General features: G+C 35.9%; 2 protein-coding genes across 2 annotated transcripts; both read left to right on the top strand.

Annotated features, from left to right (window-relative positions):
* On the top strand, window positions 1-1,507 carry LOC131048991 (uncharacterized). The gene is made up of 2 exons (XM_057982986.2): window positions 1-502; window positions 747-1,507. The coding sequence occupies exons 1-2, from the start codon at window positions 163-165 to the stop codon at window positions 902-904; spliced, it is 498 nt and encodes a 165-aa protein (XP_057838969.2). The 5' UTR covers window positions 1-162; the 3' UTR covers window positions 905-1,507.
* Window positions 1,508-6,776: 5,269 nt separating this feature from the next.
* LOC131874986 (GDSL esterase/lipase At5g03610-like) lies at window positions 6,777-8,255 on the top strand. Its single transcript, XM_059218971.1, has 4 exons — window positions 6,777-6,958; window positions 7,103-7,253; window positions 7,374-7,668; window positions 7,909-8,255. The coding sequence occupies exons 1-4, from the start codon at window positions 6,777-6,779 to the stop codon at window positions 8,253-8,255; spliced, it is 975 nt and encodes a 324-aa protein (XP_059074954.1).
* Window positions 8,256-16,101: the final 7,846 nt, after the last annotated feature.

The raw sequence follows: 16,101 nt of genomic DNA, 5'->3' as shown, positions 1-16,101 counted from the left end.
CTCATTTGGAGTTCCAAAGCTGAGCGTCCAAGTTGGGAATTTCAAGGATACCATGACTCTCATCATCTAAAGCACTTAATAGTACTTCTCACTCTGAATGGAAATGATAATGCTGCTACAAATGTTAGTGCAGTGGTAAGAATTAACATCAACAAACATGTCATGTTTTACAAGTATGATTCAAATGCATTTGGGGTTATGTGTACAGGGCACAGAGAAGTTTCTCAGAGTGTTATAAAAGAGATGAAACTGCAGCTCACAAAGCTGTATAGTCTTGGGCTAAGGAATTTTCTGGTGTCAAATAACATGCCCTTTGACTTTCAACCTGGTTATTTACAGTCTGGAGCAGTATGCTTCAACATAACAATGGAGTTAGTGTCCACCCACAACAACTATATATCACAAGCTATTTCAGAGCTGAGTGAACTTGAAGATACCAACTTCCTTATGCTTGATTTCTTTGTAGCCTTCTCTCATATAATCTTGAACCCATTTGCATATGGTAAATACTATATACATTGAATATACTGTAGTTCAGAATTTTAAGATTACCTGTTTCAGGTTTTCCTTTTGAAGAGTATATCTAAATATCAAATTGTGTTGAATCCTCTTTATTTGTAGATGTTTTAAATCCAGCTTGTAGATCTTTTATTACTGATGTTTAAGAGTCAAACTTCTAGGCTTGCACAAGTATAGAGATCAAACATCAGTATACTGATTGACTTATTTTTGTGTTGTGTTAGTAGGAATCCATGAGATGAGTAGATTGTATTGTTCTAGAGCTGGAAACATGAGTAGCTCCATTGTTGGGTGTGCTGAAGAGCTCTTTTTCATCTCTGCAAGTCTCATGAGGAATTTTCCTTTTTTGATTGGTACCATCCTACTCAAAAGGGATGGCAAGTGATGATAAATCTTCACTACTCAAATTGTGGGTTTGTTCAAGATGGTTCTTCTTCTCGTCTTCAATCATTAGCGGAATGGCTTTCGAAGAGGGCGGGATTGGATTCTTATCCTCCCAGATTTTAACAAAAAAACATCCATGGAAAAGTGAATCATAAACATTAAAGTTGGGATCACGAATTGTCCATTATAATCAATTCTTCAAAAGAAATATACATTCTATTGCAAGATGAAAAAACTTTCGTATTGGTACCGTATTTTAATGGCTTGATCATCACCAAGAATTCTTTATTCATGATTAGGTCCATAGAGTGTCCTCTCTACAATAGATTTTAAACAGTAGATTTGGGATTGTTTCATTAGTGGGTTAGTGATTGGCTTAGTTAGGGTTTACAAATAGGTCACAATTTAGCATACACAATATCTTATACTCATAACTTAGAGGTAGTCTTATATACCCCGCACATACTTTGTCTTGATATTTTTATTTTGTTGTTGGCATGGTTTCTCACTTCATGCAAGAACCTTATGGACTTCATTGGAACACTACCAAACATGTACTATATTATGTGATGGGGACATACTCATTTGAGAAACATTATTAGATTGTATGTGAGTATCTAAAATGGCTTTTCTTGTCGAGATTCATTTTTCTTTTTTAAGTTGCACTTAAATGAGGTGTTGGTATAATTATTTATTAATTGCATCCTTATTAAGTTTACTTAGATAATTAATATTTTCTTACTTGTATATTAGGAATAGTGGAGCACGTGTCATCACCTTGATTGATGGAAACCTCTACCTCATTCAACTCTTTTGACTAAAGGTAGTTAGGTGCTACCCCTCCCTCATCAAGACTTTTGTCTATCTAGCAAGATGAGCTCACTTGAAACCACTACTACATTTAAGTCGATCCTCTAGATCGCTGAGGATTTCCAAAACACTTGTCATATTGGCTCATACATCCAAAAGCATATAAGTGTAGTCATTTCCTTCATTTTTATCATCTACATAAATGAATATATTAGAATTTTGTTATTTTTTCAAGTTTGAATATTGTCATGAATTTTTATTGTCATAATTCTATTTGATGATCTATTTAATTAAGATATTATGATTTTAGGGATATTTAATTTTGTTAATCAATCTTCATTATTAAATCTAACAATAGTGTTGCCCATCTTTCCAATCAGTTATGCAAACTTTCCTTTAACAAATGCAAAAGTGTAGCTTCACATTAATTATCCTTTCATTTTGTGTTTTGATATCTCATATGCTTTTCATGTTGAAAAGAATAAGGACACTCATGGATAGTGCATATGTGCCTCTAAAAAGTCATGAAGAGCACATGTATGCCAATTACAAATAATTTAATATTCCATTAAAATTATTACCATTGGTCTAGGATTTATGAAAGTTATAACCACCATGCCTAGGTGTCAACGTCCTTATTGATGCATCATCTACTCATTGGTCCATGTATATTCACATGGATGGACTCATATGCTTAGAAGCATCAAATATCATACACTAAGGACTTTGCCATCAATTTTTCGATATGAGACATGAAGCTTCATAATGTAACATTGATACTACTTAAATTTGGTCTAAATATTATGAATGTACGTCTAACAAGTGGCACTTGGTGTATAAACATAAAGTGATTGGCTTTGACCTAGTTGTATGAACTAGCAATCCAAGGATGGTATTATCCATAGGGAGAGGAAGATAAAGATGTGTGTGTATACATAAAGAGCATATTTTTTATATTATCTTTAAATATCTACATTTTTGTTCATTCCAAGGATGCTACAACTTAAATGGGACTAGATTTGAAATAGTAAATGATATATTATAAATTAATGTAGGTGGATGAACAATCATTTTAAAACTACTATCTATCCATTGAGACCTTGTTTATGTAATGTTCCCTTTTGGAATAACCCTAAATCTTGCCCTAAAAATCACAATTTCACTTAAACTAAGAAATATAGCTCATTAAGATACAACTTACCAATTAACAATTTCCTTTCCAACATAAACTCTGGTTTAACCCTTGCAATAATGTTAATCAACATTTGAAATAAAGTTCATAAGGCCAATTATTTCCATAAGGGTTAGGAATCCATAAAATATAAAAGCATAGATGATTAATCGTATTAATAGTTAAAAAGATATATAAGTTAAATAAACCCACTCATTGGGATCTAATCAATAGTTGTATTTCCATGGATAAACCTTAGTAGGGAAGTGGAAGGAAAGCACGATTGAGTGCTTGGAACCATTTGCCACAACTAAGCCCAAGGGCGTGAAGCATCCAACCAAGACAACTTGATCCCTTGACCCACAAGTGGCAGGAACATCCAACCAAGACAATTTCATCAACTTGGGGCTGTCTACTTAAAGGGGGAACCCATATTTGCCCTTCCAATCATGGATCCACAATAGGACACTCGAAACGTTTGCCACAACTAAGCCTAAGGGCGTGGAGCATCCAATCAAGACAACTTGACCCCTTGGCCCACATGTGGTAGAAATATCCAACCAAGACAATTCCATGGACAACTTGGGGTGATCTACTTAGAGGGGGAACCTGTATCTTCTCTCCTAATCATGGCTCCACAATAGGGCACCCGAAATTTTTTCCATAACTAAGCTCAAGGGCAAAGTGAATCCAACCAAGACAACTTGACCCCTTGGCCCACAAGTGACAGGAACATCCAACCAAGAAAATTCCATCCAACTTGGGGTGGCCTACTTAGAGTGGGTATCCATATCTACTCTCCCTATAGTGTTTCCTCTCTAATCCTTATATAATTTCTTGTAGGAGAGAAATAAAGATTAAATCAATAATATTCCCAATTGATATGTTTTTTCTTCCCCCAAGTTAGGCTTTCCACTTTCTTTTTAATGTCTACCATTGGGAGGGGAAAGAAGAGTCACATCTCTTACTTTGAAGAGATACATCTTCAACACACCCATCGATCTTCCATTACCCCAATGCCTTTTGATAACACGTACCTTTGGTTAATAATGGCAAACTCTAGTTGGCTACCTTATTTGGTTTCAAGCACCTTGGACAACCCTTAATTAAAGATTTGTATAATTTATGTTATTGAGTCAACCTCCCTTGGTAAATTGTTGATTTGAAATCACTTCTCATTATTCTTTTTTCCTCTAGTTGGCCATAAACATTGTTTTAACCTAAGTCGACTTTCATTCCTTTAGTTGTTCATGTTTTGAGTGCTATGATTTGTATTTACAAAGCCTTTAGTTGCTCATGTTTTGAGTGCTATGATTTGTATTTACAAAGCCCTAACCTTAGGTGGGGCATGACATGTTTTCATAGACAATGTCATTTGCTTAACAATTTGAAAATTGACCTATGCGTTGTAAGTCTACATGCAAAAAGAAGAACAATAAAATGTTGCTTGGCCTTCTACAGGTCTTCCTTGTACCTATCATACACAAAATACAATTGCTATGATTAAAACAAAGAGCAAGTATATATATATATATATATATATATATAAAACATCATATACTAATTTTACCATTATGTATTAAATAATAAGTTTGTCTCATATGTCTGTAACCAATAAAAACTTACAATCAATGATCAATTAATAATTGTAATTGATATATATTTCTTAAAATTTGTGAAGTTAATTGAAAATATTCCTGTCATACAAGAAAAAAAAACACAAACACTTAATTTCAAAAATAACTTATGAATGAAAAATACTCCATAAAAAAAATGCACACACAGATAAATGCATGACACACTATCTTTCAAAATTATGTTTTATTCCAAAAGATTTTATTTCACTGGACAAAAACTTAAGAAAACCTTCTTTGATACTTTGGTTTGCAACTGATTCACAACACTAGTAAACCACACGACCTCATAATGACATCCATTGACATTGACTAAAACTTCTCCTTTACCAATGGAGCACAACATTTCCTTTTTCTTTTTTTAATTGAAGTTTATCTTTCTCTGTGGGTTCTGACTATGTAGAATGTAGCTTTTCTATTTGATGGTATTAATATAAGTTTTTAGATCCTTTTCCACTTTTTCTTGTTGTAGTTGATTTCAACTCAATCTCCAACACTTTTATTTTAAGCATATTTCTAGAATGCCTTTGAAAAGTTCTTAGACATTGATTTTGGCCATACAAGTCAAATAGTTCTTTTGCCATATAAACTAAACAATCAAATCTGCTGACCATAGATCTACAAGGTCATGAAAATGGTTGCCAAAATGCCATCAGCTCTGTTGGTGTTTCTGCCATTTTTCCTGCTCTCTGTAATTGGTAGTGATTAATAACCACTTTTCTTATTGACGATTTTTAATGTAATTTAGTGTGATTACTGATTGAAGAAGTTTTATTTTTGCAGGTATATGTAGTGGAGATCAAACAACAGCTTTTTTTTGTTTTTGGAGATTCATATGCAGACACTGGAAATCACCATCCTCCTATGAATAATAGCATAGTTTCAGCATGGAAGTATCCATATGGTATCACTTGGCCTGGGCACCCATCTGGCAGGGTATCATCTGGCAGAGTTATTACGGATTATTTAGGTGAGTAATCTGAATTGCAATATCTAAGGATCCCAAATGTCCATAATCAGAAACTGTTTTGGCATAACTATAGCCCAAAATATTTGGATAGGTTGATCCATCCTATGGTTGATAACTTCAAATGATATGTAAATTGATTGTGAGGCAACATAACTAAAACTCAATTACCTGAAACTTCTCAATTGCTATGTACTGGGGTTTCCAAGTCCTTTAGAGCATCAGCTAATATAGATTTGTGTTTTGACTTCTTCTCTCTAATTATATAATGATTATGGGTCATGGTATTGACCTCTGATTTTCTTAACTATAATAATGATTTAATCATTTATAATTATAATTTAGACTGTGACCTAGAAATTCCCCCAAAATTTATAAGAAATAAAAATCCTATTTAAAATCCCTCACTGAAGTTGCATTTGGAAGACCAACCAACACTTTTCAAAATAATCCTATGCAACAGAAAACAGTGACCCTTTCTTAATGTCCGGGGTTTTTTCAAAACCCTTTCTCAATCCATTTAAGATGCAGAAAACAGAAACCCTCTAGCAAAACAAATACCGCCACCAAATGCAGAAGAAATTCAGTGAAATAGAATTAAATCTGATTTAAGAAAACTCTGTTTGTTTCATTGGACTTTACCAAAATGATACGTTAAACTCAGAAACCTGTTATTACATAAATATGCAGCCTCATGAACTGATAAATACAGCTATTAAAACTGATCTACAATAGCAAAACAACAGCAAAAAGAGATACAGAAACCATCTCCAACTGTCAAATCTTCAATTGAACTCTGCAAAACTCTGAACCATGCACTCTCAGCCAACTTGCTGCTGCGAATACTTCCTTACATCTGCAGCAAACATGAGCTTTTCCACCCCTAAAACAAAGCGACTCCCAACTTTTCCCTCTTTTTCAAAATCTGTAGGTCTCTTCTTTCATTACTCCAAAAATCTCTGCACCTAAAAACAGAAAGAAAAACTCCAATTGCTGCCCTCTTAATGCTACGTTCCACCTCACAAAGAGTCCCCACAAAAACCTTAAATGCAGAACCATTAATCCTCAAACGTTATCTTCAAACCCATTCACAAATTTGTTAAAATTAGAGCCTTTACGAGACTTCACTCTTCTAGCATAAGCATTCAAAAATTTAACGCACATGAAAAAGGAAGTTTAAACTTTTATATTGGGATCCCCTCCAAGTGGAAGCCCCTGCATCAGTTTATATATTAAAAACATTACAAAAACCTCATAATTCATGCCACCTTCCAGATGAAATTATATTAACATGCCTAAGAACAATTTTCAATTTAAAAGTGTAATTGATGATTATGGAAAAGTTCTCTCTGTTAGTGCTTCTCTTGTGTACTCAGCTATAAGGACACGTACAGTCCAGTTTCCCTGTTCCATTAACATTAAAATACCTCTTTTTCTTTGCGATTATTATGTTGCAATGGGTATAATGGACAGGTGAAAATATTGACCGAATTCTGTCTATTTTTTTTAATCCAGCCCAAATCTTAGGTCTTCCATCTCCAGTATTTACAGGGTCCTGAACAGTTCAACCCATCATATAGTAGCATTGGAAGGCATAAACTTTGCAATATCATACAGTGGGGTATTTGACTCATTTGGAGTTCCAAAGATTAGTGTCCAAGTTGGGAATTTCAAGGATACCATTATATCTCAGAAATATGATTCTCACCATCTAAAACACTCAATAGTACTTCTTACTCTTAATGGAAATGATTATGCTGCTATAAATGTTAGCGCGGTTGTAAGAATAAACATTACCAAACTTGTCATGTTTTACAAGTATGAATCAAATTCAAATGTTATTTTGTAAAATATGTAACTGAGGGTCATGAGTTGTGGATGTGTACAGGGAACAGAGAAGTTTGTCAAGAGCGTTATAATAGAGATGAAACTGCAGCTCACAGAGCTTTATAATCTTGGGCTAAGGAATTTTCTGGTATCAAATAACATGCCCTTTGACTGTCAAACGGGTTATCTACAGTCTGGAGCAGTATGCTTCAACACAACAATGGAATTAGTGTCCACCCACAACAACTATCTATCACAAGCCATTTCAGAGCTGAGTGTACTTGAAGATGCCAACTTCCTCATCCTTGATTTCTTTGCAGCCTTCTCTCATATTACCTTGAACCCATTTGCATATGGTAAATATACTTAATATACTGCAGCTTGGAATTTTAAGATTTACCTGTTTCTGGATTTTCCTTTTGAAGAGTATATCTAAATATCAAAGCATTTTGAATCCTCTTTATTTTGTAGATGTTTTCAGTACAGCTTGTAGACCTCTTATTACTGATGTTTAGAGTCAAACTTCTTCGATTACATAAACATAGAGACCAAACATGAGTGTACTGATAGACCTATTTTTGTGTTGTGTTGAGTAGGAATCCATGAGATGAGTAGATCGTGCTGTTCTAGAGATGTAAACATGAATAGCTCCACTATTGGGTGTGCTGATTATGATGAACAAGGAAGAGCTCTTTCTCATCTCTGCAAGTCTCAAGAGGAATTTTTCTTTTTTGATTGGTACCATCCTACTCAGAAGGGATGGCAAGTGATGTTAAATCTTCACTACTCCCATTGTGGGTTTGTTCAAGATGGCTCTTCTTCTCCTCTTCAATCACTAGCAAAATGGCTTTTTGAGAGGGTGGGCTTGGATTCTTATCCTCCCAATTTTTCAAAAAAAAGAATGAATAGCAAAGTGAATGAAAAAGTATACATAGAAAAGTGAATAATAAATAGTAAGGCTGGGATCACAAATAGCCCATTATAATCCTTTCTTGTTTGCTGAGATTGAGGTTTGATTGATTTTTTAAGCCATTTCGAAAAAACAGATTTAAAACTATCATTAAAATAATAATAATATTATATAAATATTACATATAACATGGTTATACTAAGATCTAAAATACAAGAACTGTTTTACCTTTTGTAACAGTTTATTATTAAGCTTTAAATTGTGGTTAAAACATCGTGTTAGTCTAAGTTTCTAATTTGTTTTACTAAAAGAGGGGTAAAAATTTATTCAAACAACAAAGAGATACAAACAAGCAAAGAGTCCAACATAAAGAGCACTACAGGGCTCTGTCACTATCAACTAACTAATCAAGAACATGAGCCATATCAAGAGACAATTGCCCCTTATCCAAAATATTCCAATCCTGCATTTGAACTGACACCCATTTGGCCAAACAATCAGCAACACCATTCCACTCCCTAGGAATGTGTGTAAAGGTAACAAAATCCAAGGAAGTACACAACTGAAGAATATGTCGAATAACAAAAGCAAAGTGCCAGCTAACATCCCCAAGCTCTTGCCTAGTCAATAGAGTCACCACTACTTGAGAATCAGACTCACAAATAATCCTATGCCAACCAAGAGCACAACAATGTTGAACAACATACAAGATTGCAAGAGCCTCCATCAAATTATTAGTATGAAAGCCCTTATAAATAGAAAAAATAAACTAGACATCACCAAAACTGTCTCGACCAACTCCCCTAATGCTAACATGCCCAAGATTTCCTTGAGATGAGCCATCAGTGTTAAGTTTTAAAACTCTAGGAGGAGGGGGTGACCAATGACCCTCACGATTGATCCGCTACACAAGATGCATACACCTCCTCTTGCTATGCTGACCAATAATCACCGAAGCATCTCCATGAAGAGGAAAAGTCAAACGATTGTAAATAATAACCTCCATTGGATCCACACCACCCATCACATCACACTTGGCCAATACAATCTCCCGAGGAGAGTGGATAATTTTCCACCATAGGTGTATAAACCCCATTCTAACATCCTGAAGAATCTCCTGATTCCTTTCCAACCACACGTTCCAAATTAGAAAAGAAGGACAGAGAGCCCAAGCCACCTGAAGAAACGAAATTTTAGTAGGGGGTTTACCCCAATGGGCCCAAAACTCAAACACTCCACTAAAAGTGCCAGAAATCCTTAGCAAAGGAGAACTGAAAGAAAATATGAGACACATACTCCTCACTATTGCCACACATGACGCACATCGAGGGACCCTGAAAACCTCTCTTGCACAGATTATCCCAAGTAAGACATCAGTTATGAACCACCAACCACAGGAAAAAAAATGCACTTAGGCCAAGAAAATTTACTCCAAACCCGCTTCCACCAGGGTACCTCAATACCTCCAAACAATTGTCTATTAAGCTCCAAGTATCCAACAAAACCAAAATATTTGTCAGATAAATCACGTCCCCATGCTAGGGCATCTGGTCCCACCAAGGAGTTGCAATCCTTAGAAGCTAGAATCTGAATTAGCTCATGCCAATCACTCTTTGAACCTCTTGGTGGCCAATCAAAAGAATCCTTCCATCTATAACAAACAACCATACCTAAATCTTGAGCCATCTTATAATGCATAACCTTATCCCGCCCAACTGCTAAAAGATGATCACAAAGGGTCTACAAATGCAGATACATGGACAAAAGAGGGGGATAACCATCCTAAGAGTCTGTCCAAAAGAGAGCCTCAAAACCCCCATTGCAAATCTAGAAAAGGCCCCTCTTAACCAATTGAGCTCTTATTTTTTAGAGTGTTCCAAACCATGGAACCCCTACCCTCCAAAGGATACCAAGAAACATCAAAAGAGGCAACACCATGTAAATACTTAACTGAAAGAATACGGGCCCAAAGTTGATTCTGGTTGGTACACCAATGCCAATATAATTTGACTGTAAGAGCTTGCCAATTCAAAAAGGTAGATCGAAGGCCAAGACCTTCCTCTTGCTTAGGCTGACATACAAAGGCCCACTTAAGTAGGCTCCATTTAGAAGTTTGCAAATTACCACTCCATAGAAATTAGCACGAGAGGACATCAAATTCCTTAAAAAAATACACAAGGGCCACCTGAACCAAACTCCAATATATAGGAAGAGCTTGAATCAACGACTTTAAAAGGGTAACCCAAGCAGTAGTAGAAAGCCATTGATGAGTCCAACTGTTAACCTTTTGACACAACTTATCAAGCAAGTCTTGCCAAAATAAATGAGGTTCCCTACCAACAACAATAGGGATGCCCAAATAAAGCAGGGGAAGAGACCCAATTTGAAATCTCAAAATGTTAGCAATCCTTCTCTGGTTAGGCACTGAGGAATTAAAAAAATAGATTGGGGATTTATGCTCATTGATTTTATGACCTGAAGTAGGCAAATAAATATCCAAAGTTATAGTGAGTGGGTCATTCTATGAGTAGATAGCCTCTTCCACAAGTATACCACTATCTATGTTTTTGTTATAGGAGCTACTTTTCTTGTTAGTTTGTTTTGCATCCTCTCCTTATAGATAGATACATGGTGGGTCATTTTTGGATTTAAAAAGAAAGAGAAGATAGGTCAAGACTAGTGATTAATTGTTGTGTCACTAATCGAAGGACGACACATGTCCATGGAGAACTTGGTTTGGGTAGCATGTCATTTGCTTAAGGACCCAAAATCCACCTTTGAAACCTTTTCGATATACTTAATTTCATACTAAAGTGTCAAGATTTGTATTTCTCTCTTTTTTATTGTATTTACTTATGCCATTAATATATGCTTCATTTTCCCACTAATTGGGTATATATATTTCATCCTCTATATAAAAAAAAAAATTATTGGCACAATTCTTCTTCCTACACAATCAAATTACTTGTACACTATCAATTAGCTTTTAAGACGAAAAAAAATAAAAATGGAAGCAACTAGAAAACTCCACTAGAAATCAAGCATAATCAACAATATAATGCAATGTAGTCTCCACCTTATCAAAACTTTTCAAAATGACACTATTCATAGAAGACAACAATTTCACTATACAATTAAAATGTCAACTACAAGAATGAGAGGCTCATAAGAATAAAAAGTAGGATCATCAAGAGATGGATGGGTATAATGGTCACCATATAACCGAGCCTAAATGTGAATCCAAAGAGCATGAGGGCACTCAAAATGAATAAGTGACTCCAAGATGTCATCATCAACATGATCAATATTAACTCTAAAGCCTTTAGTCCTATATTCTTTCCAAATATTATTCTCACAAGGTGTGCCAAGCAAAGGAACATCATTATAAAATTATGCCAATAAATGATGCTCACTAAGATGAGTGAGTATGAAATCACTCCACTACCTATAGTTCGTCCTCTCCAAAGAGAAACCCATTTTCAACTATGAAAATTCTTCAAAAAAATTACAAAGATAGTCACGCCACTCAAAAAACGAGAATTTCCCAAATTATGCAATGAAATTGGCAATATAAAACTTTGGCAAATTTTAAATGCCAATAAAATATCTTCAGACTATAAAGTACCTTAAATTTTTTGACCAAAAAGAATATTTGTAGATGTAATTAGGGTTGATGATCATCCATATATTTGGGGTGAATCACACCAATTAGCTCACCCAAACATGGGCCTAAGAATCTACTCCAAATTATACAAATCCAAAGGTAATGCATAGTTTCCCCCCTCTTAATCTTACAAGCTCAATGTGAATTCAAAATGACTTACAACAAATAAACAAAAGGCTAAGTACATGAGAATAACAATAACATAAATTTGAGCAAAAAATATACACTGATTTTAAGAAGACATAATGAGAATCCAACCATGGTACTCAATTTTGGTTGATTGGTGTGGTGACTAATACTTTTAATTTATATAAACAATAAATCTCATTTCAAAATGACTCATTGAAGCCTACCAATCTATTTCAATGTAAGAGGAAATTACACTTAGCAAAGAAGGGTAATCCCACAATGGTGAGTCCCTCTTGTGGGACATCACATTTTTCAACTTAGATTGAGGTGAAAACTTTAAAACACTTTCATTTGAAGGTATTTCTTATTATAGAAATACATCAAAAGGTACATTCATTTGAAGGTTTAATATCTAAAAAAACCTTTGAACAAAGTTAATTTTCATAAAAGGAATAAAAAAGGACCTTCAAACGAAGGTCCCTTTTTTCATTTTTGAAATTTACCTTCATTTGAAGGTTTCAATAAAATTGTGGCAATGACATACCTTTGAAAAAAGGTTCTTGATTACCTTAAAGAAAAGGTTCCTTCTTTTGAAGGACCTTCAAATGAAAGCCCTAAAAGTGACATTTCCACCTTAGGCCTCAAGTTTTCTTCAAATTTTTTTTGTTTCATGTAGACTTTGCCTACATAGATCAATCTCACCGCTTCCTTTCTCAAGGTTCAACCACATCAACATTCGCGAGCTTCTTGCAAAGCAAACCCGATTTAAACAATGTAGCCTCGTCGGGAGAACACGTGTTAGCAAGTTGAAGTTTCTAGCTCCCCGTGCATGGTTTTCCCTCACAAAGGCTTGTCAACGTAACGCATGTCCCATGATGGTTGTACCCTCGTCAAAACCACCAACGCACATTCTCAGGAATATGCTTGATCACAAGTTTGATGCAGACAAGGTAGGGAGATCCAATAAAGGACAACCCCGCCTTGCATCCTACAACACAAACACCATGAAAGATACCGGTAACCAGTTCACACAACGCAAGATATAACTAGGAAAAACATAAAAAGAGCAATTCTTATAATAGTTTAATGAATTACATATTCTCTCAAGCTTTACACATACTGGACCACAACCCAGGATTACAAAATAGTTCTTAGAACTCAAATCTATGATCCGCAGATCATTTGCTCAACAATTCGGCCTTCGATAACAGTCTACACTGATCCAAACCTCAGTCACTCCAGAATTTAGTCCCCTCGGACCATAATCTCTCTAGAAACTACATCTATTCTGAATCTTTTCTTCTTTGGACCTCCGTCGTCTCAAATCAATCTCCTATCTTCCTCTTTATACCATTCGCAAGCAACCACAACTCAATCAAGTCGACCAAAGATCCACCGGTTCTTAATGAAACGTTCAAACAATAATATGTCGACCCAAATCACCATGAACACTTCCAATAATGCATAGGACTTCACACGAACCTCCAAGAACATCATTTAGGTCCAAAACAACACTCCCATATGATCCACAAGTCACGGAAACCATCTGCAACCCAATTCTGCTTCGCTTTACTCACTGCAAGACCAATCTGTAAGAACATACCAACTCCGAACCAATACCGGAATCGATATCTCACCAGAATCAATTCCAAATGCCATGAATCTCAGATAAGTTTACGACAATCATCTCCAAGTGCTAAATCCAAATCTGCAACCCTAAATTCACAAACATGAAGAAACTTAACGATCTCCAAGCAATTCCACTGCTAACTGATCCAATTGGATGAACTACTCGGATGCTCCTACATCAATGTTTCTCGTAGTTAACAACAAGTTCAACAGGTGTTAAGGACATATTTTCAGTTAACCCATGTAATCATAAGCAATATCACAGGAGCTTGCCATGACTGACCTTTTCATCCATAGCTAGTGCACATTTTGTGAATAGCCAGTAAGGAACGCACACTTGTCTGTGGCATGAGGAATCAAGGAATCCATGCCTAATTATTTGGCATATCATTTGATTGTAATAGGGGGAAATCATTGTAGAGGAGGGGAAATCCAAAGTTTTCTATAAAAACCCAAGGGTTCATATTGAAAAGGGAGGATGGTTAATTAAAAAACTTAAGGGTTTTCTAAGGAAACGATTGTAAATTCATAGTTATTTTTTAGGGAACTCCGTAGCTTTTTTGCCGAAGGTGTATGTTATGGCATCTATTTTCTAGAACTTATTCTCTAGCCTTGACATGTTTTCTCTTAATGAATTATGGAGATTGTGCCCAGGTGGCCTTTTTTCTTTTGTTAACCAAAGTGTCCTATGCTAATTTATTTTGAATCTAAATCCAGTTTACTTATGCGGGTGTGATTGTTTTATGTTTAAATAGATGCGCTTATGATCATGAAGGTCTTTTTCTCTTTGTAAGGCACTTAAAACATAAGATAAATTGTACCCTTCACAGCCTATTCCTCATGAAGTTTTTCTTTGGAGGTTGAAACCTCTTTGTTGAACCCTTATATGAACTATTCCAATCTAGAAGCAAGAACCCATTCTTGGGGTCTCTTCATTAGAATAGTCTTCTTGTATCGTGTTCTTAAGAATAGAGGGGTTAATGCTCCTTACGAGTTTTGTGTCTTTATTCAAACCCTTGTAGGTGCTTCCCACAATCAAGATGTGAATATTATACCCTATGCCCTATGAGCTTTGTGTGTTTTGTTCTCTTGACTAACAATGAAGGGTCTATGTTGCATCATATCTTTTTGATAAAGATGTGAATCTCTAATCAACAGTGATCAAATCACTATGAACACTATCTCATACGTTCCCAGTTGAACCATCATGAGCCATTTATAACCAGAAGCTTTATCGTGGTGAATCGCCTCTTATTAGCTTAGTGTGTCTGTGAAGGGTTTTCTTTTCCTTTCCCTCGACCCTTTTACGAAGAGTAAACTTCTAAAATCCTGGAGGTTGTTTCACAAAATGCAACCTGTCCCACTTCTATGAAGCTTCCTAACTGCCCTTTTAGGATCAACATTTTTTTTGGCACGCTCGGTGGGACGAGACTGAGCACATCCACCAAAGTCAATACACTTTGAATCTTTGGCTTGAATGAAGCCATCAAGTGTACCTTGGTTAGCTACATCTAGGATTTGTCTAAGCATGGATCTGAGCTACAATGGTTGGGTTCCACCTTCCCCTTTTCAAGGCTTCCCAACTCCACGTGCCCAATTTTTTTTCTTGATTTCTAGCGTGATATGCAAATAATTGAGCTAGAAAGGCAGCACAATGACCTCTGGTGTTTGCATTCTACACCCAAGTACCCTTTCTAAGGGTTATATCTGGCGGAGGAGGCGATTCTTGAGGACAAGACTGCTCTTGGGCATTTTCCAGAGGAGTCACACAAGTCAAATTAGAATACCTTCTTGGGGTTCTCTTTCCTCTCCTTATTGCAGATACTATTTTATTGTTCAAAGGTGGACTAGTGGTTTGGCATTATGAAAAGGATGAACCAAACCAATCACAATTATGGCATGATAATTTGCATTCTATTCCCCAACAAAGACAACCTCATAGGGAGGATGACATTTTTTAGATGCAGCGAGAAGCTAATGATTTGAGGTCTCTCATTTCCGAGCTCCCCAATTTTTTAGAGGAGGAAATTCCTATCACATGAGTTCCGGAGATTCCTGAGTTACAGTCGGAAGAGGTACCTCTCCAGGACCCAATTTCTGAGACCCCGGACGAGCAAGAAGAAACAGAGCATGAGGATACATTTTTATGGGACGAGCTTGAGTTTTTTTGCACAACACTTGAAAAGACCCTTCCGACAGTTCGGGAGGAGCCTCCTTTTTTGTTTGAAAGAATGAACCCAACAATAGCCAAGGTCGATGAAGCTTGTAGTACCCCCCATGTAGCAGCCGATTTCAAACAAACTCAGGGGTGCCCAATCAGACATTTCTCTAAATTCTCAACTTGCCTGGCAGTATAAGTCATTCTCATGTCAGAGCATGAAAGGAGTCATTTCAAAGGTAGTGAAGCGTTGTCTCATGAGATGTCAGGAGATCCCAAAGCAGATAGTTATATATTCG

The sequence above is a fragment of the Cryptomeria japonica genome, chromosome 4 (assembly GCF_030272615.1).
Source record: "Cryptomeria japonica chromosome 4, Sugi_1.0, whole genome shotgun sequence".
NCBI classification, from domain to species: Eukaryota; Viridiplantae; Streptophyta; class Pinopsida; order Cupressales; family Cupressaceae; genus Cryptomeria; species Cryptomeria japonica.
This window is presented reverse-complemented; position numbering and strand designations above follow the sequence as displayed.